The sequence below is a fragment of the Cricetulus griseus genome, chromosome 4 (genome assembly GCF_003668045.3).
Source record: "Cricetulus griseus strain 17A/GY chromosome 4, alternate assembly CriGri-PICRH-1.0, whole genome shotgun sequence".
Taxonomy (NCBI): domain Eukaryota; kingdom Metazoa; phylum Chordata; class Mammalia; order Rodentia; family Cricetidae; genus Cricetulus; species Cricetulus griseus.
In genome coordinates, this window is record NC_048597.1 from 154,231,699 (window position 1) to 154,259,495 (window position 27,797).

The 27,797-nt window shown below is 44.9% G+C and overlaps 1 protein-coding gene across 1 annotated transcript in view; it reads right to left on the bottom strand.

Moving 5' to 3' along the window:
* Nucleotides 1-27,797, bottom strand: part of Grik4 (glutamate ionotropic receptor kainate type subunit 4) — a 290,512-nt gene that overhangs the window by 15,821 nt on the left and 246,894 nt on the right. The window contains exons 12-17 of the mRNA XM_027412199.2: nucleotides 26,203-26,316; nucleotides 11,426-11,535; nucleotides 8,583-8,756; nucleotides 5,049-5,214; nucleotides 3,176-3,401; nucleotides 775-903 (exon numbers count right to left, since the gene is read on the bottom strand). Of these exons, the coding sequence (XP_027268000.2) occupies nucleotides 775-903; nucleotides 3,176-3,401; nucleotides 5,049-5,214; nucleotides 8,583-8,756; nucleotides 11,426-11,535; nucleotides 26,203-26,316 (919 nt within the window). The remainder of the gene's footprint in view (nucleotides 1-774; nucleotides 904-3,175; nucleotides 3,402-5,048; nucleotides 5,215-8,582; nucleotides 8,757-11,425; nucleotides 11,536-26,202; nucleotides 26,317-27,797) is intronic.

Genomic DNA, 27,797 nt, shown 5'->3' on the forward strand with positions numbered 1-27,797 from the left:
GCTCTGACTCCAGGGTGGACGAAAGATGGGGAGGCTTGGGGAGAAGAAATAAAAGAGAGCGTCTAGAGCAATAGATCACACTTGGCCTCAAGGCTCCAGGGAATCTGAAATTTATTCTGAGTGAGACAGGAAGTTGCTAAAGGGCTCATGCAGAGGAAATCTGTGATCTAATTTGCATTTTAAACATGAATCACTCTGGCCACTGTCAAGACACAAGAATGGGCAAAAGGAGATCAAGCCATTGCAATCACACAGGAGGGAAGCCAGAATGGATGTGTTGGTTTGAATGAGAATGTCCCCCACAGATGCTGGCATTTGAATACTTGATCCCCAGCTCATGATGCTCTCTGGGGAGGCTAAGGAAACATGGCCTTACTGGAAGAAGCATGTCACTGGAGGATGGGTCTTGAGGCTTCAAAGTCAGGGGTCATTCCAGTTTGCTCTCTCTGTTTGGTGTTTGCCATTCAAGATGTCTGCCCTCAATTTCCACTCCTGACACCATTTGGACTTTTATCACAGTGTAGCTATGGCCCAGGGTGGTAACAATGGCATTGGGATTTGAGGGTAGATTCAGATAACAAAGCATCTCTAGGATGTGTGTGTGAGGCAACACTGGTGCCTATAGCAGAAAAGACTTTATGATGGCACTGATCCCAGGCAGCTCAATCTAGGCTTTGGTGTGCAAGTATCCCACAAGCCATTAATTACACTTTGGACAGGAGAACCAGACCATGTTGGTCCTGTAAGTAGGAGAGAAGCCCCTAGTGTGCTTACCTTTGGCCCTGTGATCTTCCTCCTTGGGGCATTTCCCCCCTTCCCACCACTTTCGCTTCAGAATCTCCAGCCGGTTGTTCTCCTGCAGCTGGAGAATGGCCAGGTCAAACTCATCCCGGAACACTGAGCCTACAGGGTCAAAGCAAAGTCCGGGGCAGGATGTCAGTATCCTCCTAGGCACACAGAGCTCCCCTTCCCAGCATACAGCCTGTCCACTCTCCACAGCCCACCCCCACCCATCTATTCTGTCCTGTCCAGCTGACTTCTGTTCTGGAAAGTACTGCCTTTGGAGATAAGTATCCTAGGTTCAAGAAGTCTTCTCTTTATAGTTTATGACCCTGGCCAAGTAGCCTAACAGCTCTAAATCTCCGTTCTATTCTCTGCAGCATGGGCATAACCAAATCTACCTCTCACATGGCACAATTAAATGAGACAATACACCTGAAACAGTATCTTGGCAGGGGCAGGACAAAGGGTAATTTTTTTCTTGATTATCTAAAACTGGTCTCTTTCACCTCAACTTTGTGTGGTCAAGTTCCCAAGGAAAGGAAGCACTTGACATTTAGGTTAAATTTATCAAGTCACTAGAGTGTTACCAAGGTGCACCCCAAGTTCAATTCATGATAAACCCCACCATCTTGAAAGAAAATGTCAGCTAATACATTTCCCAAAGATGCCCATAATCTGTAATAGTAGTGTGCACTGATAAAATATGGCTGTAGACAGAGCCTATGAAGGCTTGCCAGTGCACAGAGGAAAGCCTCCAGTTTACACAGCCGCTGGTGTCAGACCCAACCGTGTTCAAGGATGATTTTCATTATTGCCAATTCTCACCTGGTTGTTTTTTAATCAGTGTTTTAATAAGCAATTTGCTTTTACCAACAACACTGGGAACTATAGGAAAAATGAGGACACTAATATTCCCCAAGGGGGTTTAGGTATGAGACACCTAGGGAAGACACCTGACAACTATAGTTCTAAATCTCACAGTGACTCCCTGAGAAGATATGGGAGACTTAATTCTATTCCTTTGTTATCCAGGGCTGAGGAGGTTAAGCACCTATCTAAGGTACCATGACCAGCTCTGTCTGACTCCAAGGCCATACTTATTATATTCCAGCTGCAAATGAATTCTATAATTTATAACACTTGCAGTCAGGGAAAGATCAATCTAGGATGTGAAATGTGACTACAAGGTCTGCATGCTGAAGATCAGAGCTCTCACACAGTCTAGCATCCCCACTTCTTGATTCTTCTGCCTGCCACCTTATTCAGGAACACCCTTACATGAGGACAGCTTGACACAGTGATATGGTCAATGGCCCACATAAAATCACCCAGAGGAGGTGTTTAGAACCCTCACAATCACAACTAAACACATATCCTTATTTTCTGGTAGTGGAGCTATCAGCAAAGTGAATGCCCTTTTAAAAACACAGCTGTGGCACCGTTTTAGGAGCCAAACAACTGACTCTCCTATAACAAAACCAGATGGTACCCAATAAATGTACTGTACACTGGTGCCCATTCTCAATGACCCACACCAAGTAGGAGTACACAGAGTAATGAAATCTACACAGAATTTAAAGCCACCTTGTGTAATCTTATCGATAAACTACAAACACCATGATGTGTTCATCTCAGTGCCTCTAGCACTTCCTTCATCCCACTGTTAGTAGAGACGCTAATCAACAGAGAGATGGCCAAGATGCCATTAACCAAGAGACAAGAATGAGGCCTAAAGTATCTGCTAGGATGTCAATACTCTCCAATAATTAGAATTATCCTCAAATGGCGAGTGGATAAAATAACCAGTCAATTAGTTCTTTAATTACTGATTAGGGAGGAAGCTGCAGAGATGGCTGAGTCAACAAAGGACTTGTACAAACATGGGGACTGAATTCAGATCTTCAGCACCCAAGTAAAAAGGGATGCATGGTGGGGGACAGGTAATCCCAGAGGAGGCAGAGACAGGGATTGTTGGGATTAGACCAGCAAAAACAGTGAGCATCAGATCCAGTGAGAGATCCCGTTTCAAAAATTAAGACAGAGAGAAACTGAGGAAGACATCCAATGTCAACCTCTGGCCTCCACATGTGTGCATGTGCGTGTGTGCGTGTGTGCGTGTGTGCGCGCGCGCGTGCGCGCACACACACACACACACACACACACACACACACTTGAGTACACACACACATACATACACATGTATAATTCTGCTTAGTACATGTGTTTGCTTTTTTTTTTTTTTTAACCATAAGAAAGCCTTCCTAAAGTCACTCTCAACCTTGTTGGTTCTAGAAACAGGGGCTAATGGATTTCAGACCTCATTCAATGGTGTTGGCTACCCTGACCCTGCCTGGAGGAAGCTATACCCAAAGGCTGTTCCTCTCCCGCATACCGACTGGCATGCCAATCCCATAGCCCTTGGTGTCCAGCAGGCCCCCAATCTGAGTGAGGTTGCAGTTTCGCTGCCGATAGTACTCATTCATGGTGGACTCCAGCAGGAAGGCGTAGTTGGAATTCAACACCCTGGCAATTCCCTCCTCCGTGCTCTTCACAAACACACTTGGCTGCTTGGAATACATATAATTCCACATGCGTTGGTAGGTCTGGTAACGGGAATTCTGGGGAAATATCAGAAAGAAGTAGGGTTGGGAAATGAGAAAGGAAATGTTGGCTTAAAGAGCTCACTATGTGAGCCCTTTTGCCCCTGTACCCCACATCACAGCCAAGCACCTTTCCCTTCCTGATAGCTCAGGATAATGGAGGAGAGACTGGTGTCTTTAATAGGCGATGAGGATGGCACCCGAGATACTGTGAGTTCTGCCTACTGGATTGTTCACTGGTTCTGTCTCATCTACTTCCAGAGTTCCTCCAGCACCAACTTCCTCATATTGGCAGAATTGAAATTCTGGTCATGTCCCTTCATTGTCCCTCAGTTTGGGGCAGTGTACTCAGGTTCATTCAAGGCTATAAAGAGACACCCCCTGAAAAAGCAGTGCAGCTATTTCTACCCATCCTTAGCCAGTGTATCAACTACACAAAGCAAGGCTGGCTTCTGTTTTACAAATAATAACAAGACAGAATTCTGGGGTTTGATCCAAACTCTATTTGTACCAAGCCTTTCCCTGTCCCCATGCCAACAGGCACTGAGATGCCGATTGAAAATAGACCGAAGGTCTTGGGCTTATCTCATGTGAAAACAAGCTTCTTGGACATTAGGTTGGTTAGACACCTATGAGCCCCAGGGGAAATCTGCTTCCCTGGAGCTCTGGAAGCATATGAAAACTGTTATTTTGTATGGCCTGCTTCTGTCAGCCTTGGTGATCAATCAGCTTGGCTGTCAGTGAACAGTATACTGTAGCAGGGCCTTCGAGGCCAAATCCTAAAGAACCCAAGAGTATCTGTACCTGGGAACCCATCAGTCTAGGAGAAATGACTCCAGCTCATCTTCATTTAGTGTTCCTTAAATGTCGGTGTACATTATTTTCATTTGTGTGAGCATGTGCATGTGTACATATGTGTGTGTGTGCAGGTGGATTTGAGGTGTCTTCCTTTATTACTCTCCACCATGTGTTTTTGAGGCAGGAGTCTCTTCAGTGGGGCTGGGTCTCACTGATGGGCTATACTCATGGCTAGAAAGCTCTGGCTACTGTTTGTCTCTGTTTCTACCCTAACCTCAGCACTGGGTTACAGGTGTGCATGACCACACCCAGCTTATTTTTTTTACGTGGACCATAGGGACCCAAACCCAGGTTTTCATGCTCACAAAGCAAGCATTTTACCCAGGGAGCCACCCCAGCCCCATGTTATTTTAATCTTGCTTTGTCTAAGCACTAACTATAAAATCTAACTCACTTTTAAAATTTTAAATGGCCATATCAGCTCCATCCTATGCAGTAATGTAAATAAGACTATAAGTTTGATTCACAGTATATAATGAACATAAAACAAACACAAAACTATTATAAATTTAGAAGGTTCCATCACATTAGTTCTAAAATCATCTCAAGTACTAACAGCTGCTCAGGCACAACAATTTGGGATAGGTTGATATTCATACAAATTCCTCCTGAGACCTCATTCTGGGGAAATTTTGTGGAACAGGAGAAAACAGAGCCCCACGAAGACCTCTAAGGTAGATGTTCAAAAGAAAGGATGAGATGAGCAGAGACAATTTGATCTTCAATGCACAAGTTTCTCCACTTCCTTCTGATCTTCCTGCCCCCACCCCCAACACACACACATTGGGGCAGCCACAGGGTGTTTACTTGGAAAAAGGTCATGCTGGAGCCTCCATGAATCGTGCCGTACTCAATGGCAGTCTGATCAGCCAGATCATCCACAGACTCAATGGGCACTTCCATGCGCTGCACAGTCAGGAAGGCAGCCAGGTTGGCCGTGTACGATGAGATGATGATCAACGTGAACGCCCACCTATGCAGGAAAAGGTCAGGAAGGCATCATTACCAGGGCACTCCCTGGATGCTTGAGCCCCCGAGCACAATCCGGCTATGAGCCAGAGGAAAGCAAGTATCTTTCTTTGAAAGAGATCTTGGGTCTGTGTGGGGAAGGAAGGGATACAGGACATATGATGTCAAGAGACATGAACTGAGTTTGTGAGTGTTGCCTGGAAGATGACGATTGGTTGTGGGTTTTTTATCCCCTTATTTCTGAATGGTAATTACTTGTTGTTATTCAAAGGATGTATATCAGAGTCTGGGGACTATCGGAGATGAGCTAGTGAATGAGGAAAGGGCTTTGTGCAGAGCTGGAGCAGGGCCAGCGCTCTTGCCTCCTCATTGTTAAGACGGTCTCCAGCTGCACATTGACACATAGAGAGTACCTAACATGAGCAATGTCCACTATCTCAGCTAATCCATACAACTCAGGGAGGTGAACCCACTCTCTCCAACTGCTGCAGGAAAGCAAAGAGGGGCTCTGGGAAGGAGCTTGGCAAGTACTGATGCAGTCATACAGAGCCAGTTCTACAACTGTAACAGCAGAAAGTCCTTAATGAAGATGGACTTGTGAAAAGCATCTTTGGACTGCTGAAAGTTGAAATTGGAAAATACCCTGACAATGGGCAAACTGCTTCCGCCTTTAAAGAGTATTCTACTGAATCGCTAGAATTCATTTGAAATTTGAATAATTCTGCAATGCAGGCAGCATATATGCCAAACAGCAGTGTGTTCACTCTGGTAGGTTAAGCAAGATTTTCCCATCTGCTCATTAGGCTGGATCTACATCAGTACTGCCTTGTGTGTCAGGGGCTCAGTCACAGATCTCAGCTTGGATTGGACTGGAGAATCACCAAATTCCAAATCCGTGGCATCTGAATTCACAAGGCTTTATCCAGTATGCAGAAACTGCTACTTTAATGCATAGCATTTGTCATGGGACTTAGCAGCTGGTAGCTGCCAGGTGGATTTTCAGGACCAAGAAATTCCATTGTCCCTTTTGTAAGGTTACCAAGAACTCCAGCTGGATGTCTTCCTAGAGACACAGAATAGGACCACCCACCAACTCAATGGACTTTCATGTGCTTGGCCACCAGGGAAGTGGACTGTTTGTTTGTTTGTTATTATTATTCTGGTCACAGTCCACCAATGAGATAGCAAGGAAAGCCCTGGTATTTTCTGGGCTTCTTTATCTAATAAATGGGGATAAGGACACCTGCTCTATCTGGGGACTAGTGACAGCAAATGAGATACTATGTCATTTGTGATCAGCAGTCTAGAAAAAACTAGGCAAATACAAGAGTCAGAGAAATGTGGAAAGGCCTCCAGGCTGGCTAGGGGATAAAAAACATCTGGTCACCTCCCTGCTGCTTTTTCAAGTAGTGACATCTAAGTGACAGACTTTCCTCCCTGTTCAGGACACACTCTCTGCACCCTCCCTCAGCTCTTTACACAGTTGGATGCTATTTCCTGAGACCATCCTGAAGGGCCAGCCCGAGTTTGGCAGCAGCCTGATGAGAAGCAGGGTTAATGTACCCTGAATGTAGACATGGCCTCAGAGCTGTCTGGGAGCTTCTCTCAGGTTCATAGCCACACTCTGTCTGTTCTTTCCTGGGTGCCATGTGGCTATTTAGGGCCACAGTCATAAAGACAAGGAGTCAGTCAGCTCAATTGACCCAGTGCAGGCCGAGCTACCTCAAGGAGTTGGTGGGGCTGTGCCCCTGTACCAAAGGGCATTAGCAGTTGTAAAGGTGTCACTCTTCTGAGCAATGTGACATTTCCTGTCACTTGCTCTGGCTGGGAGGCCAAAGCAGATCATGGTGGTCCTGTCTTCTGGTCTCCCCCTCTCCCAGGGGACTAACTAAACTTTGATTTTTGTATCTAAGAACTCAAGAGGCAGAGAGACATGCTGATAACTGTGGACAGTGGGCTAGTAAGGGTCTTTCATGGCAGCTCCTCTTTATTGCTGAGCTCCCTTCCCAGCATGCTTTGAAACACAGTGAGTCAGTCATCTGGGGCTTGCTATTTAGAGCAACACTCTGTAGGATATGGGCTTCTAAAATTCTGTGGAGGAAGGCTTTCCTTGGGTGCTGTAGGGAGCCAATGGTAGATTAAAAAGGCAAAGAACAATGGCCCAGACACACCAGTGGCAAAGAACACCCTTTGGAAGGAAAAACCCACAGAAATGAAATTAACACCCTTGGGTATTCCTCTTCCAATGTTTCTGCCTAGGTTCTCTAGACTTCAATGGAGTTCTATGAGTGCCTCTGTTAAGGCAATCTCCTCTCCTTGGGGACACAAAGCTCAATTCTGCCTGTTGATCTACTCAGTGACATCTCTGCAATACCTGGGAACAGACAAGCATCTTGCCCAAGTGGCTTAAATTCAGCCATATTTAGAATTAATTAGGGGCAATGAATACTCTAGGAAAAAAAAGGCGTGTCATTGTCCTAGCTACTAGCCCCAGCTCTAGAAGCAACTCTGGTACCTGAGTCTAGACCAACTGTGTGACCTAGGTACTAGTAATCTATAATGGAAATACCTCATCTCCCTTTCCTTGGGCTTAAACAGGCTGAGGAGGAGGCAGGGGGACCAGGGCTTGAGGTTCTGGAAGCTGTGGCAGTCAAACCTATCATAGCTTGCTAAGAGAGAGGACCTGATACTTGTATCTTGCAAACTCGCCTCTTTAGGTTGCACACTCTCTTCATTCCTCACCTGAGTCTAATACAAATGACTGGTTTACACATAGATGCTGTGTAAGTTTTCAAAGAGCTTTACTAATGTTGAATCATTTGTCCAGAGTCTAAGAGTTTACCCATTCCCATACCTCTTGAGATAGACAGGCCAACCCTGCAGAGCCAGGAGAAGGAGGACACAAGTTGAAAAAGCTGGGAGCAGAGAACAAAGAAGGGACCTTCTCCTTTGGAGTCTAATTTGCCTAAATCTGCATATGCTTTTGCTTAGATTAGCTACTCTATCTCAGTCATTTTTCAGGTCAAGAGGTTCCTTCCTTCCTTCCTTCCTTCCTTCCTTCCTTCCTTCCTTCCTTCCTTTCTTGTTGTGGATCATCAAAGCTGTTTGCTTTGTTCTTTGTCCTTTTTAGCATTGGCTCTTCTCTGACCCAGAGGTAGGGCTAAGTGCTAGGAGAGAGAAAACAGTACTGAGCCTTCATGCTCTTTTGCCCTACATCCCACATCTACATTGCCCTCTACCTGGCTCCTTGCTAGGGTCTGTCTGGCAAGGCAGATCTTCCTGGTTTCTCTCCTTGCCATCAGAAAGGGCAGGTCTGTTTAGAACCCATCTCCAGTCTCTATTTAGTCCAGTTCCCTAGCCCTGGGGCCTTACCAGACGCCACTGACACAGCGGGTGGACAAGGCGCGAGGGGCGATGGTAGAGCCTTGCTGCATGAAGCCTCCAACTGGAAACCAGAGGCTGTTGCCTAGGGAGTACTGGTTGACCAGGAGGTTACACCGGCCCTGCGCACAAGGATGTGGACTGTACCACTCATAGGGAGTTAACCTGCAGGAGAGAAGACCACATTCCTGTGGTGAGGAGGGTAGACATGGGGTGCTGGAGAGGGCCACAGCTCATATTCTTGGCTGTACCTGTATGATGGGGTCAGCTACTTCTCTTTGTTGTACTTGGATTCTTGGATTTCCTTCTCCCATGGAGGGGGAGGGGTGACAGCTGGACCAGGTTGGTGCTTTTCCAACTCTTTTTATTTATTCATTCAAAATACCTTTCTTTCCTAAGTAAACTCAGATGCTCAACTCCAGTATTCAAAAGGACTAAAAGTGGTGCCTTTGACAGAAAGTTGGGAGCATCAGGGGTGCACACCCTGGAAGCGTCCTTACTCTTTCATGATGAATTCCAGAAGAGACCAGGGAAAGATTCCAGGGACCCATGGGGTTATGATTTTAAAATCCCTTACCCTAGTTCTATAGTTCTGAAACCCTGGGCTATATCAGTATTGGCAGGAAGGCTTATTTAAAAAGGCTCTGTCTAACAAACCTGTGAATTGTATGAGGGCTATGACCCTGTAAGGCCCTGAGTGATGTGGATGGCACCAGTTTAGCATCCATAGTGACAGCCACTGACTGCTTTTTCTCAAATTCTAGCCTTAGAGATGCAGATGTACAAGGATCAGGAGATTCAAATATTAGCACTCCCCTCTTATGAGGTAGCTTGGGGATGGCTGTCTGGAGCTTCATTTTTCTGTCCTAAAATCTCACCCAGAAGACAGAATATGAAAGAAAAAAAAAAGTACAACCTATCCGAATGAAGAGGCATTGGGGCTTCAGAGTTCTCAATGCCTACATGTGTCTGATAGCTCCCAGGAACCTTTGCACTCCATGGAACCCATTTGCAAACCACTGCCTTGCCCAGATTTGCACAGCATACAAATATGCAGTCTTATGATTAGCCCTTTAATGCCTTTTCTATTTTCATTCTTTGCATTCTTTCCTTCTAGCCCAGGCCTGGAACTCACTATATAGCCTCAAACTCATGGCAGTACTTCTGCCTCAGCCTCTTACCATGATAGACTAACACATTTTCTTGTGCTATTCTTTTTGCTAATGCCAGATTTGGGACAGTGTATGGGTGTGGTGATCACAGAGGAGGGTGTAGAGCTCATCTGGGCAGCTTTAGGTGAGTCAGGCTTGTGTGTTTATACTTTAACAAAGCCCTAAGACCCTTTTCAGAGCCTTTGAGGTGACTTGAAAGCTGTGCAGACTCCACTACCCAACTGTCCACACACACAGGCTCAGCCACAGGGGGCCGAAGAGAATCTCAGAGCAGCAGAGCCTGGATCTCACAGACAGCTTCCTAAACACAGCAGCAGACAGCACTGCAAAGTGGAGAGCGGAAGTGTCAGACAGCATGCGAGCTCCCGCGCCTCGCCAGCTGTCACTGACAACAGATACTTGACAGTGGCGATGCCTATGGGGCCAAGAGGGGTGGGTGGCATACAAGTAGCAAACTCGGTGTCTGAAGACTACTAGGTGGTTACATTTGTTATTGTTGGGCTGGGTCTTGTGGGTCCTGGGTGAGTTTCTTGCTTTTGGCTTTGATGACTATGAGAAGAGACACACTGGGGACCTGGAGGCTCAGTACATTCCGGTTGCCTCTCCTAAGTGGAAAGAGCATGGGATCCCTAGTGCATAGAAGGGACACAACCTTGGAAAGTTTCCCTCATAGAGCATGGGCGGAAGGATCATCTGGTCCCCAAAGCTGTGTCCTGGAGACAAAAAAAATAAGTCCCTTGCAACAAGGTCTCTGTCAGGTTTCTAGCTCAATCTGAGCTATTCTCTGCCCCCACACACCAGTCTGCTATGGTGAACTGAGGGTTGAGCAGGTTGTAGGGACTTGAAGAGTGGAAGGTGAACTGTCCTGAAGCCAGGCTACCTTAGGTCAGAGGCAAACAGCCCCCTCTATGTACATTCTTGGGAATTTTCAGCCTAGGGATACCCTAGAATTCTTCCATATAGACAGAAACAGTGCCTTGCTTCTGGGAACACGGGAAAGCTAATTCTCCCTAGCCCCTCATCCCGACCATTTCTCCCAACCCAATGCTACACACAAATGTTCCCTTTTGTTGCCTGCTACCCTATGTGGTTCTTGTTCAACAAGACAGCTGTGTTTTCAGAGGCAGAGCCAGCCTCTGCAGAGACAGCATTCTCCCTGGCCTATGTCACTGTGGCCTCTGGTCCCCCCTTTCCTCACCCTCCCTGTCTGGATTTGCAGGCTCCATTTCTTGTCTCTCAGCACTTTATGGCAGATCCTGGCAAAGATAGATGCCAGGGTGGCCAAATGCACTGTGCTTAATTAGAGTCATCTTCCTGTCACCCCTTCCCTCTTCTCCCTTTCCCAAGGCTCCTACCCAAATTGGTGGGGGTTGGGGGGGTGGCTAGGAGGATTCAGGAGGTCAGAGTACAGGAGCAAATCTAGATGAGCAAACCTGTCTGCGAGGTGCCTGGTAGGGAACACATGCATGGACAGATGGATGGGTAGTGCAAAGTTGACAGCTGGGCAGAGAGCATTTCAGGCTCCCAGTCCATTTCTCAGCTCTATTTGGCCAAGGTCTTCTAAACCATCCTCTCTTCCTCCCACCCCCACCCCATGCAGTTCCCAGAGTAGACACGAGGTGGCAGTGTGAGGACAGGGAAGGAAAGGGAAGGGAAGAGTACCGAGCCACCAAGAAGAGGACACAGCTGACGGCCAGATAAGCTAGAAGCATGAAGAGCCAAACTCCTGGAGAAAAGGGGTCCAGAAAGGAGAAATAGCCCGGTCTGCGTCCCTGAAAATGGAGATGAAAATAAGATTCACTATACACAGTTAGTCAAATGGCTTTGGACAGGACAGGGCAGGGCATAAGCAGTGGTTTGATCCAACACTCTGGTTTCTTTGGGCTCTGGGTGATTCTAATGACACCAGGGATGATGGTGGAGTAGGGACTGTCCCCAAACACTGAATCTCGCAAATGAAACTAAACATCAGTGCGGGCATGTCTCTTCCTGGGATGAGAGGTCCTTTGTACCAAGCAAATCTGCCAGGCCTTGATGCCTGTGACATGCTCGCTGCCTTGTATTCTCAGGGTGTGTGAATGAGCTGAAGTGATCCTCCGAGCTGTCGTTGCTGTGTCAGGGTCTGAGCTCAGCACCCCACTTTAACGACTGTATGTTTCTCCCGAGGCTGTTAATGCAGCAGGCTTCCTTGGCTTTTTGCTCTGCACAGTGTTCTCACAGACAGTGGGAACATCTAGGCAAATTTTGAAACAGTTCTGTGGGTTCATTTAAAGAGTGAAGGAATCAAAGACCAAGAGATGCACCCAAAGTCACACTGTGGCAAATGGAACACTTGGAGACATGTCTTCTAACTCAAAGTCACCTTCCTGTCCCCTTATACCATGATAAACTACTCCAGAGGTTGGAGCCAGGAGGAGAGAACAGATGCCAACTTCCCACCATGTCACACAAGAAAGCAGAAGAGTAGGATGTGAAAGACAGTGTCATGGTGTCTGCTACATTTTCAACTGTGTGGTCTTGGGTAAGTTGCTGACCCTGTCTGGTCTCAGCTAGAGCTGGGCCAGATCAGACTCACTTTCCAAAGGGCTATGAACCACATGGAGCCACAGGCTTGCTTCATTACCCTACAGGGTTTCATTCTGCACTAGTTGTCAGTGTTAAAGGAAGAGCAGAGTTCACATACATATGTACGTACCTACCTTTCTAAAGGAAATGAACACCGTAGGTCAGTGGTTCTCAGTCTGCGGGTCATGACCCTTTGAGGGTTGAATGGCCCTTTCACAAGGGTCACATAATATCACCGGAAAACACAGACATTTACATTATGATTCATAATAGCAGCAAAATTGTAGTTGTGAAATAGCAATGAAATAATTTTATGGTTGGGAGAGCATCACCACAACCTAAGGGACTGTATATTAAAGGGTCACAGTGTGAGGAAGGTGGAGAACTGTTGCTCTAGGTAATCGGACAGCGTGGAAGCTGAGCAGTGGCTGCTGCTGCAGATGGAGTGTGTGTTCTCCAACCCTGTTCCCAGGTCAACTTTGCTTCTTTTGTTTACTACAAAACCACTGGGCTAGATGCTGTCTAAGGGCCATTCAAAATAGAAATGCTGTAATTTTATGTCTCGGGAACCAAGGAAGTCCATAGATGGAACTAGAAGTCAGTGTTACCTTCAGCCATTCTACGAAATGTTCTGCTTGCACAGTTAAGAGTTTATCAGTCATAACACCACCTACTATCTGCATCCAGCATCCAGGTATATCATATTTTCTTGGGAGTCCCAGGAAAACAAATGAAAAACACCTACGCCAATACTGACTAAACTCAACCAGGTCTCTGAGTTGGCACTAGTCATAGGAAGCGACAAGGACCTGAGCAACTCCCACTAACAAAAGGGTCTGTCCCCACAGCTTCTGTGTGGCAGCAAGAGAAGCAGTTGTGAGTGATCCCGTAGTGCCTGCATAGCCCTATTCCCCAGGGACACCAGTTTTTCTGGGTGGCTTCTCATTCCCTTCCAGAGAGCCAGGAGGGACATTCTCAATTCCCCGGGGAAGAATTTTACTTTCCACAGGGAGACTATCTCAGAGGGGACACAGAGAGGATGCCAATGGCTCACCACCTGTCGGCACACAAATGCTAGATGTATGTAGAACACATGATCAGGATGATTGGAAAAATGAGCCAGTTTGCAAATCAAAGGCTAGGAACAGAGGGAAGGGAACAGCAGAGGAGGACAGGATAGAGACCAGACCATGTGAGTGTGTTTGGTCCCATCATTACACAAATCCTTTAACAAGAAGCAAGGGGTTCAGGGGCAGCAGAGTCTGGATCCCTGCTTGCTCATTCCAGTGATTGTCTGATTCACCACCTAAGCAGAAAGACAGAGTGTAAAGAATCCACACAGATGATGAAGGCCTCAAAGGGGACCAGCTTGCCTATGCTTCTACTGCAGCAGTCACTAGCTTGGTCCACTATTAGACTGCCTCTGGGTAAATATATGTGAATTCTATGTGACAGTTTAGGATGTGCCACTCTGTGTCTTTCAACAGAGAGACAGCCAGGAACGGGGGAGGGGAATCGTTTACTGCTGCTTGACAGGGGAATCTGAAGCCCCACCAGATGCTCCATGTTAGACATCTATATCTGATTCTATCACAAGGAGTGAACCTGAGGAAGCCGGCAGTACTATTTAAAGCTGCCATATTTGGTTAGGGGCAATAAGAAATGATATGGAGCCTTGAGAAAAACTCCCAGAGACTTAGGTTATAAGACGTAGGATATCACACAAACAAGAAATAAGATGTAAACATGGCCTCACTAGAAAGCTATCAGTCACACCGGCACAGCAACATCTGATTCCACCAATGATTGACTGACACCAACCATAAGAGCAAGGCCTGGGCAGTCATTTGAGATCTGGGTCTGGGTTTAGACTGAGCCACACTGTTGAAATGACAGCAAAAGAAGTATATTCCTTGCAAGCTTCCGAACGCCAACCATTTTTCCTATGTGCATGTTTTAGATTGCTTCTTTCCCAAGGAACACCCTAGTTACTGGGGCTTGGAACAAATCATTATCACATGCCATAGACATTTCTTCTGAATATTAGCTTCCCCTAAACCAAAAGGATGTGTGAGGGTGACAACTCTTCTTCCGAAAAACTCAGTACTTCACTATGTTCTCTTGATTTCAATACCCAATTTTCCATGCTGACAGATGGAAGAAACGAGACCCAGGGAAGCTAAGTGCCTCACTCAAATCACTGGTGATAGCTTCAATTTCCCTGGTATTCACCCATCAAGCTGTGCCACCGACACACTGTACTACTCCATTCTCATGGCAGCTGTACCAAGTCGTGTTCGACTCTTTAATTTTTGCAACTTGCTCCAATAAACTCCCTAATTAATCCCAGGCCTTCTACCCCAATGCCAAGAGAATCCCCATTTACTTGATCCTACCCATTTAAAATACTCATAAATGTTATTTATCTATCCCCATCATCATTTATTGTGACTCCGTTGTTTTATAGGCATTTGTATTGATTTATACAATCAATATAACTGCTGACTGCAAGTGAGGCCAGTTCCATTTGGTGAATGCAACCATTTTGAATGTAGATAAGTGGTGCTTCGTGTATCTATCTCTCTATATATAGTCATAGACATAGATCTGTGCCTCAGAGGTCAAGGACAGGCCAAGTTCTACTGATGGGATTGAACATTAGAAACAGCCATCTTGGCCTTTTAGACCATGCTTCAATCTGAGTTTGCATCTTTGGTGCTCTTTGGTGATGAGAGAGCCCTAAATGATTGGTCACCAGTTAGCCCACGGCCCTGGTTTGTGAAGGTTGTTTGAATTGCATCATGACAGTGGATCTTCCCATATGAAATATGTCAATACTTCCTTTTACTTTTAAAGATTTATTAGTTCACTCAGATTTCTATGTGTTGGAAAATGATATTATACAGAGAAAACACTCCCCTTCCCAAAGTCTGGAGCCAAATTCAGGGGACATCAGAGCCTGATAATGCAGGAGAGGTAAATAAAGATGCCAATTCTGGAGCCAGACTATGAGGGTTTTACACTGGTGTTCTCGCTAGTTACAAGCTCAACAATGTTGGGCAAGCTACCTAACCTCTGGGTTTCTACTTACTCCTTGTAATTTGGGGGCAACAATAATTTTGACTTTGTAGGATTGTCTTGAGGACTGAAGATATGGTATGGTGTGTGTGTGTGTGTGTGTGTGTGTGTGTGTGTGTGTGTGTGTGTGTACACATTTCTCTCTGTCTAATGGCAGACAGGAATGAAAGGAGGGATGGTGTGTGACAGAGGAGGGGACTTTCTTTTACACCAATACCTTTCCCTTCCCCTAGTAGATGAGAAATACTACTTCCTGTTCCATGATGATACAGGATGAAGTTGTTTGAAGGAGAAGGCGGCCATCTGGCCTGAGCCACTTTTTCTAATTCTTCAAGTTCCTGTGGGTTACAGCACATGAATTAGAAGGGCTTTCCAAGGAAGCAGCTAGGGCAAGCCAGGTTTCATCCTGAAAGGATGCATCTTAAAAACCAGTGATTCTATTTGTTGTGGTTCCTTTGTTTTGCTAACTGAGACAAGCAGCCTAGGCTGGACTTCAACCCACTGTGTAGCTCAGGCTGACTTCAAACTAATGATTCTCTTGTCTTTGCCTCTTGAGTGATGGGATTCCAGCCCTGTGTCATTATGCCTGACTCTGGTTCCAATCCTGAGACCTCTGTTCCACCTCAGCTTTCCCAAAGAAGTGTCCTGAAGAATGGAGCAGCTGCTCTTGGATCTGTAGAAGGGCAGTGTGCCTCACCACCATTTCTCTACACATCACATTAGTGACATCCTTCCCTGTGTCCCATCTCTCCAGCATGTCACCAACAAAGTGTCATCACATCTCTGTGTCCTTTTGAATGTCCGAGGAACTAAATGGCAGTTTACAGAGCAGTTTCTTATTAGACAGTTAACTGCCAGGATTGGTCAGTGGTCTGTGAAACATTCTCTAGGGTTGAGAAGGGGAGGAGATAGATTATCTGTTAGTCAGCCTGGGAGAGACAGAGGAAGTTATATATGATTGTAAAAGCTCATATGGTTAATCTACAGTATGTGTCTTGTAGAGTGGGGCTTAGTGGGCACTCTACCTTTGAGCCCAGGAGGATAAAGCAAGCAAGCAGCACCTCCATTCCACACTATTTCACACACTAGCATATCTATTCTTACTTCACTGCTTAGAGATCTGCTTGGGACACCCAAGTTCCCATCCTAGCATAACGCTGATTCGCTTAGTGGTCAGTCCTAGGCAAGCCACTCACCATCTTTGGGTGTCTTTCTTTTTCTTCCATAAAAGCAAAACACTGTGATGCATATGAAGGATGAGTGTGACCATTAGTATAACAATGCTGATATGACAACCTGAGCCGATTGAGGGAGATGTGCTCAATATATAGCCAATATTAAGATGCCTATCTCTCCAGGGGTCCATAGTTCGATTGATTGGCTATGCGCTCAAGTTACTCAGCTTTTAGGGACTTGGACATGATTCATTTTTGACTTCCAAAGAACAGAATATTAAGCTACAAGTGACTTGCTGGGTGGCTTAGCACTATTTTCCATGTTCCTAGACAGACTATCTGAGAAGAAACAGACCATCCTGGAAAATAGATAACACACCCAGCGAATCCAGGCATTAACTTGACGTTGGCATGCAGCTCGCTCACATTTTAATCATTGTCTGTCTTAGTCACTGTTCTATTGCTGTGAAGAGACACCATGACCAAGGTAACTCATAAAAGAAAGCATTTAGTTGGGGGTTAGTCCTACTAACTTCAGAGTGTTAGTTCATGACATCATGGGGAGCACGGTGGCATTTAGTAAGCCATGGTCCTGGAACAGTAGCTAAGCGCTTTATATCCTGAACCACAAGCAGCAGGCAGAGAGAGAGAGAGAGAGAGAGAGAGAGAGAGAGAGAGAGAGAGAGAGAGAGAGAGAGAATGCCTGTTGTAGACTTTTGAAACCTCAGGCCAACCTTAAGAGATACATCTCCAACAAGGTCACATCCTTAATCCTTCCCAAACAGTTCTACTAACTGAGGACTCAAGCATTCAAGCAAACATATGAACTTGTGGGTCCATTCTCATTCAAAGCACCACATATACAGTGGAACTTTCCTATTTATTCATCTAGAAGACAGCAGGATAGAGGGAATGGTCACATTTTCAAGGGCTCTGGAGATTTTTTGTGGCATCACAGATTGAGTCCTCAGAAAAGAAAGGACCTTGAACAATCATCTACTTAGTGTGTGTCCTTGACAGTGGAGGGAATATACGTACTATTGTCTGGGACAAGTAATTCAAAGTCTTTGGAACCTTCAGTGCCTGCTACAGCACACATGACCAGGCTTCCTGCTCCATGCATTAAGGATCATCCGGCCTATGCCTTGACACTGCAGCACTCTAGCAGAGCCTGTGCTGAAGTCTCTCATAAATCAAGAGCTGTGCGTCAGCATGCTAGATCTTAGATATCAATCCAACCTCCCCAAAGAAGCCAATATAAAATTATTTAAATGAGATTAACTCATTTGGGGGTTAAGTGGGCCAAATGTTGAATCCCAGGTTGGGTTCTGGCACATTCCAATAATACCTAGCTACAACAGATAGGGAGTGCTGAGGAATACAAACTTACTTTAATATTAGTCTAAGCAAAACATCATGAGGCAAATTGTTGCAGTGGAGGGAAAAAGACAGAAAGCCACAAGATATACTCTGTCAAATATGTTTTTTTTTTTACCCTAGGCTTTTCTCTCCTCTATTCACACATAGTTGGGAACCCACAGTGCACATTAATACCTTAAGACTCTTGAAAACAAAATCCCCTTGGAGATAGCCTGCTAGACTAAACATTGAACTTCTCATTAAAAAGAAATGAGTTAAATTGCCTGGGGACTCATAAGTCTTGAACTCCATCCAGATCCTGTCACTTGACTACCATCTTTGAAGCATCAAGGCCACCTCAGATTCTAATGGCCCAACCATGTGTCTGTGGCCTAGAATCACATCTGGTCCCAGGCAAGGTCCTGATGCTTTCTCATGTGGATACAGTGACGGTGACTCTCCATCAGCAACTGGACTGGTTTGGAATCCCCCTAAGAGACACACGTCTACAAATGCTGGTGAAGACATTTCTAGAGAAGTTTAGCTGAGGGGGAAGCTCTAGCCCGAATATGGGCAGCACTAGCTCGTGGGCTGGAGTCCTAGACTTAATAAATGAAAAACAAAAGGAAGGCTACCAGCCTATCTCTCTGCTTCCCGACTGTGGGTGCAATGTGATGGGTGGTCTCACATTTCTGCTGTCAGCCCTCCCTACTATTATGGACTGTACTCTCAAGCTCTAAGCCAAAAGAAGCCTTCCTTTCCCCTTTGAGTTGCTTTGTCAGGGACTCTGTCACAGCAGGAAGATGAGTAACTAATGCAGATGCGGTGTTGTTCGGGGAATGTGTCAACTTTGGGGGAGAGAACAATAAGTTCAGGTGGCAGGTACTGCTCTGCCTGGATGGATGATGTATCTGGGCTGCCTGAAATACCCACCTTTACTCTGTTTCTATTCTTACAACCAATTGAGATTTAGAAAAACAGAAATAAAAATAAGACTAGTGGGTTATGCATTCCTGTGTCAGGCGTACCGGACCTCCCAAGCACACACTGGCGTTTGTGGGGCTCCGTGTTGTCCTCCTGAGAAGATGGTGCTCACTGACCACAGGGTCACTGGATGTGGCCTTCATCCTTCCCTCTTTCCTCCCAGTTTTCTTATCACGCCTATCAAATAACACTATACATTTAAAATAATCACATTTTATAAATCAAAAGTCATATATTAAAATTCTAGTTTGACAAAACAGGAGCTTTCCTTTAACATGCTCCATACTGGGGTCTGATTAAGAAGAGGTGGGAAAGAATATCTAAATGCAACATGAAAGTATATAATAGATGGCAGAAACCAAGAGAATGAAAGAGGGAGGGTAGGGGAGAACATTTGACATTTGTGCTGGGTATAGAAGGCCAGTGATGACTTTGTTCTGTGGTTGTGGAGAGGATAAGTGTGAACCCAGATAAGGAGGTGAGAGGAGACTATTGTAACAGTAGACCACGCTATGAAGTTGGGCAGCTGGTAAATGATTTAAAATATGAGGTTGATGTGATTAACTTTGTCAAACAATCAAGCAAGCAACTTTTAGGCTGTAAAATGAGGGCTGGAATGCAGTGAGGGGCAATTCCCCTGCATTTACTACATATACTAGTTAACACTTCCTTGCATATCCTCTAAGAGAATTGCATGTGTATTCTCATTTAATCTGCACAACAACTCATTTCTACAGGTGAAGACACCGGGGTGTGTGTCATGGGTGGGTAGCCAGTAACTGTCAGATCCAGCATCAACTGCAGGCAACCAGGCCTAAGCCCATGATTTTCACCATCGTTTCTTAGTGAATGATTGTGGTCCTTGGTTGGGGACAGTAAGAGAATAAGAGACACTTTTCCACCGAGGAGAAGCTCAGCCATGGTTGTGACAGCAGCAGAAGGGGCAATTACTGGAGTTAGAGAACTGTTTATAGGTAAGCAGAGAGGGTCAGCTCAGGTCACTGAATGGAGGTGCTGGTATCCGACAAAAGGGAAATAAGTTTGCTGAATGAGATTATTAAGATACAGTCTCCAAATATCCCAGGGCAGCAGACCTGGGCAAGCTTCCTCAATATTCTTCTCAGTCAGGAAGTTCTTCCTTAGATCCAACTAAAATCCATCCTGTTGAAGGGAAGCCCTTTCTTACTGTCCTGAGCAGTTTGTGATGTTGTTTAGGTTGCCTATTAGCCATCCAGGTGAAGAAATGTAGCTACGTGTGAGATATATGCTTCTGGAGTTCACGGGGGAGTCCAGGGTGAGACTGGCATTATCTAGGGAATAATGCAAGGACGAGGCAGGATGTAAGGAAGTAAACAGAGGTTTTAGTCAAGGATGGAGAGGCACCAGAAATGCCAGGAGACGATGGTGACTCGGGTGTTAGGAATGAAGAGTTTCAAGAGGTTCAACTTATCAACAGTAAACTTGCCAAAGCCAGTCTCCTTGCCTGGCTTTGTCAATTAGCAGGATATGGTCTTATTTTGGTCTTGGATATGGCTGAAGAGAAACAGATTATACTGAAACATTAAGAATAAGGAAATATCCTATAATTGATATTTGATAACCTATATTTAAAACAATCTGAAAAGTGTTGAAAATTCACAAATTGTTTCTGATAATCTTTAAGCTTCAGAAGCATGCTATCTACCACTTATTATTCTGTAGGCTGTGTGTGTGTGTGTGTGTGTGTGTGTGTGTGTGTGTGTGTGTGCGTGTGTGTGTGAATGTACATGTGTATGTGTGTGTATTGTGTGTGTGTATAATGTGTGTGTGTATCCATGGATGCATATGTGGAGGCAAGATGTTGCTGTTGGGTGTCTTTTTTATCACACTCAACTTTGCTTTGGAGTTAGAGTCTCTCATTGGGCCTGGAGCTCATTGCTTCAACTAGACCAGCTAGCCAATGCACTCCGTAGTCTACCTGTTTCCACCTCCGTGGCACTGGGAGTAAGATGCTGTCTAGTCACTGTTCTATTGCTGTGAAGAGACACCATGACAATGGTAACTCTAATAAAAGAAAGCATTTAATTGGGACTGGCTTACAGTTAGTCCATTATCATCATGGAGGGAATCAGACAGGCATGGTGCTGGAGCAGTAGCTGAGAGCTTTACACACTGATCCACAGGCAACTGGCAGAGAGAGTGAGAGACACTGGGCCTAGTGTGGGCTTTTTATACCTCACAGCCCAGTGACACACCTCTTGCAACAAGGACACACCACCTGATCTTTCTCAAACAGTCTTACTCCCTGGTGACTAAATGTTCAAATATATGAGTCTATGGGAAGCTTCTTATTCAAACCACCACAGATGCCACCACTGTGGAGCTGGCTTTTACATGGATTTGGAGGAATCTGAACTCAGGCCCTTAGGCTTGCACACCAAGCACTGTACTCACTGAGCCAACTCTCTGGAGGATTTTGCAATTGTGTTTAACTGCGATTACACTATGCAATATATACATATAATAAGGTATTACATGATATTCCATAGATACATATAAATTTAATGCTTTTGTATTAAAAATGAATAAAAACAATTCTTGACTAGGCATTTACACTGAGTTAATTACTTCTACATTCACACACAGACTTGATTGCTGCCAGATGCTCACCTTTTGGTAACAATCACTCATTAGTCAGGTGACCTTATAAACATGGGGAAGAAGAGATTCTAGATCCTTATAGATTATAAATGAGAACAGATTAGCCATATTTTTACTCAAAGATAACCATCAATCAGAGAAAATTCACAAATCAGTAAACACCAATTAGTTAACTTTAATTTTGTTCCATTAGTACTATTATTTTGAAGGCAAGGCTTCTCTGCATAAGTTTATATGGAGCGGCTCCTGGCAGACTCCGCCTGTGCAGTTCTCAAACAGCTGTGCTCACTGCAGACACTGCTTACTAGGTCTCCTCTGCTTCAGCCAATTCAGGAATGTTCTCTCACCAATTGAGTTTCTGGTACTTTCTAAGCATAGTGCCTCACACACAGAATGCACTCAGTAAATATTTGTTGAATAAATGCATAAGCTGTCAGGTCTGCTCAGTGTAAGTTGTTCATGCCAGAATTCATTTTTCACTGAGTTCAGCCTCAATAGAAATTAGTTCTGAGCAGCTGGGTGGCATACTGGTACCTCCACAGTGGGGCTGGAGAGAGGAGGGATTCTAGACTAGCCTGGGAGACTATCAGTCAGTCGGGGTTCTCCAGAGAAACAGTAATGATGGAAGATATAGATGTATCAATATTTGTATATGTCTACAGCTTTGTTATATCATATCATTTGACTTATCAATCATCTATCTTTCTGTCTATCTGCCTACCTATCACCTATCAATTTTCAGTATATCTATTTGGTGGTCTGAATAGGAATGCCCCCCCACAGTATCATATATTTGAATGCTTGGCCATTAAGAAGTGGCACTATTTGACAGGAATTGGGAGGTGTGACCTTCTTGGAGTGTGCGTGGTCTTGTCGGAGCAGGTGTGGTCTTATTGGAGGAAATGTGTTACTGGGGGTGAGCTTTGGGGTTTCCAAGGCTCTATCCAGGCCCAGTGTCTCAATCGCTTTCTGCTGCCTGCTGATCCAATTGTAGAACTCTTAGCTCCTATCTATCTATCTATCTATCTATCTATCTATCTATCTATCTATCTATCCATCATGTATATGTATGAATGTATCTCTTTATCTACCTATTATCTACCATCTGTCTATTATCATCTACCTATCTATCAATCTACCGATCTATCCATCCATTTATCTGCCGATCTATCATATTTAGATTGATGTTAAGGTATTGGCTCATGTATTAACTATATAACTGTAGAAGTTTGTAAGTCCAAAAGATCTTAGGCAGATCTCTGCTATGGTCTGGAGCAGAATTCCTTTTTTAGAAAGCCTCTCTTTTCTCTAGTAGCATTAAACTAATTATAGAGGCCCACTCACATTCTTGCAGTTGGCCCATGTCCCTCTCAAAATATGTGTTAATTCCTAACTCTCATGACTTGTGCAACCTTATTTGAAAACAGAGTCCTAGCCAATGTTAGGGAGAGTTAAAATCATACTGGATTTAGATGAGCCTGGTCCCAATGATGAATATCCTTATAAAAAGGAGAATTTGGACATAGGCACAGGGGAGAGGCTGAATGGATTCAAAGTCAAAGATTGGAGGGAGGCATCTCTATGCCAAAGAGTCAACTAGTTAATGTCATCACACCTCCAAAATACCTTTCCAGAAATAGTGGCCGACACATCTGGAGAAACTGTAGCTTTGCAAGCTGACACACAAGACTTAATGTCCCAGGAGGTAATTCAGGGGACAAACACAGCCACAGATTTGTGAGGTAGGTGATAATAAATAGTTGGTTGACAATACCATTTAAGAAGTCCACAGGGTTGATGACTAAGGTGTAGTGCTGGACAGAGCTGCTCTTTGATACTATGTTGTCCTGTGCTGAGCAGCTCAGCCATGGGTACCATAAGGTGGAAACACCTGGGATTGGGTGCCTCTAGCCACAGGGCTGCCGAAAGGTCATCAAGTCACCATCAGAGTTCTAGCTTCCTCAGCTTTAATTGGGAAATCAAGGCCACAGCCTGACTGTGTTTCTATAGATGGCCAGAGCAGAGTAGTATGGAGAAAGGCTGTATGTCTCTATTCCTTCTCTAGAGAGAAAGGAGAGAGGAAGCTGGAGACATGGGGCTTGATGAAAGTCAAGAACCACACCCTGGAATGAGAAGCCTGGATTCCAAGCTTTTCCCTGGAATGGCTGCAAGTGTGAGTTTGGTCTCCTGCTCTGTAAGATGGGATGTTAGTATCCACCTGTTTTCCCTTAGAGAACGATCCAGAGGTCGCAATGGGAAAGAGAGAGTAAAGCCTACAGGACAAGTTACAAAGACCACACAGGCTTGTTATACAAAGCGAGCAAGGCTGAAATCACACCTTGCTCTTCGGCTTATTAACATGTGATTAGCATGTGTGAGCTGCTAGCATGTGCCCTTGACCTACTTTTAAAAATGATCCTACTCATGTCCTCATTCCTCATATAAGCACAGCACAACCGTGTTAGTTTCCTAGGATGGTCAAGACAGAGTCCACAACCAGGACACTTAAAATAACAGAAATGTGTTATCTCCCAGTTACTGAGGATTGAAGCCCATTGATGTGATGGCAGACTTTAGCTTTCTCAGAGGCCCCCAGGAGAGGGTTCTCATTTCTCCTAACTTGTGTGGTTGCTGGAGATAGCTGATGCTTGTTGGCATGGAGATGCATGCAATTTCTGTGCTTGATTCCACATGGTCTTTTCCCTGTGCATCTGTGTCCAAATCTCCTGCTCCCTTTAAATAAATTGTTTTTGAGACAAGGTATCACTGTGTAAGTTTGACTGGCTTGGAAATTGCTAGGTAGAGAGGATCAGGCTTGAACTCACAGAGGTCTCTGCCTCTCCCACTGCTAGAATTAAAACATGTACCAGCTCATCCAGTCAAATCCTCCTCTTTTTGTAAGGATGCTGGCTAGTCACTGAATAAAGACCGAAGTGAATCCAGCATGGCTTTCTCTTACCTCTTTATAACAATGGCAAGAACTCTATTTCCCAGTGAGGTTATGTGCATGGGCCTTGGGAATTAGGTCTTCGACATATACTTTGAAGAGGACACAATCAACACCAAACTAGAGGCCACAGCACAGCTACCTTCAAGTATCTGGGACATAGAGACTCTCAGTAAATAAGAGCTTTCATAGCAATAGGACGAGGAAGGACACAGGTTCAGAGGGTCATAGCCTCCTTATTCTACAAGTCATAGAGTCACCAACTGTAACGAATTCCTCACTGCTTCTGTCTCTGTCTGTAGAGCTTAACATTTTGACTCTTATCTCTTCTAGATGCTCTGGTCATCTTTCCCAGCCAGGTAGTCCAGTAGAAAACAGTGTAGCTCTGATAAGTCAAGCCTGCTGGATGGGCACTGTAACCCAGTGGTTTCTATCCTGTAGATACTCAGCCACAGTTCCAAATCCAGGCCCTCCTTGATTCCCAGGGGATTCAGATTTGCATATAGGATGGATATGCCCACTGGCAAACTGTTGTTTGTCTTCCAAAGTCAGTTGTAAGCCTCGCTGAAGCTGCAAAAACACCTGAGGTCTCCTCCTCTGAGAGTCAGACTTGAAGGGGTGTGGGCGGCCTCTGGGTGTCTCTCCTGCTAGATTTTATCTTAACTCTTCATAGCATTGGAAAGGACTCTGTTTCCAAGAAAGGCTGCATGTATAGATCTTGGGGCTCAGGACTTCAGCACGTATTTTATAGGGACCTAATTCACTCCCAAAGTAGAATCTACCTCACAGTCATCTGGTAATGTCTGGGACACAGAGGTACTCAATAAATGAGAGCCATTGTCATGGGGCCTCATGGTGTCAGGTTACATGGAGTGTGTGTGACAGTTAAATTATGGCCACTGAAAGGGACGAGAATACAGGGAGATCTGTGTGACAGCTGTACACCTAGAGGTAGTTTAGATGAAGGGGGAGAGGAAGAATCTTTTGGCCTAATAATAGAAGCAAGGAAGTTTCCATTATTGGCTGGCCACAGAGTGATGATCAATTTGACTGATGGCACACAGCTAGAGTGACTCCTGCTCTTTCCACCAGGCAAGACATTCAGATGTCATGTCCATCTTTGTCTAACTACTGATGTGTTCCTATGTATTCATTTTGATGCTTAGCATAAGCAGAAAAAAATCCTTTAAAAATAAAAATAAAGAAACAAGAAATGTAGGTGGACAGTATTAGCAGGAATAGAACCCCAGTTTATAGTCACCAGCACCAAAAAGCAAGAGAAGATGAAGCCCACAGTCCTCTACATTCTTCCAATGCCCAGAGTGAACACAGTAGACCCTGGAGGCAGAGGAGCCCTAAGCATGCTGGTGAATTTATCTAAGCTTTGGTCCCTGCCTCCTGGAAGAACATGACTGAGGCCAGTCCCTGACATACTATGTACCAAGTGACACTCTCAGCCATCCCTATTTAGAGACAGAAGCCATCTTTGCTGGAAAGCTCCCCAGTGCGACTTTTCCATTTCTTCTGTTTGTAAGTTCTTGTAGCTGATGGAGGAAAAAATAGCCCAGCACATTTGCATTGAAGTCTCGAAATCTAAATATTTCTGTGAGTCATTCATTATTACCATATAACTCGGTGTTTGCATGCAAATAACTTTAATGGCATAAATGCTTATAAAATAAGTCTCTTACCATATGAACTCTGTAAAGAATACTAATTCCCAGCGTCATGAATGGCTTCGAGAAATCAATCACTTTCTCACGTTCAGCTGTGATGGTGAGGCCTGCCACAGCCAGATCAGCCTTCTGAAAGGACACAGAGAGAGACTGTCATAGGAGGCAGGACACAGGGGACCAGTGACCACATGCTGTCCCTGCTGAGGAGCTGTTATTCTGGTCAGGCTCCTTGCCTCAGTCCAGGTCTAAACCATCACTCTCAGAAGGACCCATTTTGAAGCTGTGACTCATGTCTACTTACTGTTAGACCCCTCTGACTACATAGGTAATTTACAAGCAAGAGGGAACACCATCAGACCGCTCAGAAACAATTTCCAAACGTTCCAGGAGAGGAGGCCTTCTGGGCAAGCTTGCTCAATATTCTTCTCTGTCAGAAATTCTCCCTTGGATCTAATCTAAATCCATCTTGTTGAAAAGAAGACCTTTCCTATTGTCTATAATCCAATACCAGGGGCTGTTGGAAAGCCAGAGCCAGGACTCAGTTCTAGCCCACACTCTGCCTGATCACACTTAGTCACTGTGCTTGCCTAGGATTTCATAGCCCCATCCACGAAGCAAGAATGTACAGGGAAAAGAATGTCCTGCTCTTCAGAGCAATTCTCTAACATAACGCACAACATGCAGCATAGGGGGTCAGCTATATCTCTCTAGAGCACCCATTGGACCAATTAAAATGTGAACTCATGAGTCTCTCTCCAGACCCCAGGGTCAGATTCTTTGTGGTCTTACATATGATTCTATATTCATAGCAAGTGATAATAATCTATATTTTAACATTTAAGAGTGAATAGTTAAGAGCTACGTTCAACTCTCAGGCGATAGATTTATATTTCATCTATTTCATCAAAAGCAGTAAGAAAAGTGAATGTCCACAAGTCCATTAATCCTGAGTGGATATGGGTACACAGAGCTCGCATGTTCCAAAAGAGCATTTTGTAAACTTTGGGGCCTGGATAGAAGACATGGCAGAGTGGTGGAGCTTTGGGGTTATAGTTTGGCAGCCTGGGACAGTCTCGCTCTCACATTCTGATTCACAGAGACATGAAGAAAAGTCAAGCTGCAACAATTGTGCAGCCATGGACAGAGGCTCCTGCAGCGATGCTCCCCCCCACCCCATGATGGATTGCTTCCTCTGAACCGTGAACTAAAATGAACCTCTGCTCTTTCAGGTTGCTGCTTTCATGCCTTGCTCACAGCACTGAGGGCCGTACCTCACACAGATGCTGATGGGACTAGTGCTTGGGAAGGGTAAATCTATCATCAAGTTTCACTTGCAACATCTTCATGCCAACCTTCTGCTCCCAATTCATGCTCCAGAACAGGTTAGCAAACTTAGAGCCTAATCAAGTAGAGCCATCCCTCCAAGAAACTGGAGTGCAGGTGAAAGAGGATTTTAATGAAGAAGGGAAAATGTGAGTGGCTGGCTCATTCCACATTTCTGTGAGAGTGTTGATGGCTGCCACCAAGTGAATCAGCCCTTGGGTGACAGAGTAGGGTTTGATTAGATTGTCAGAATTTTCATTTGGGGAACTCTTTAGAGGCTTTCTTGA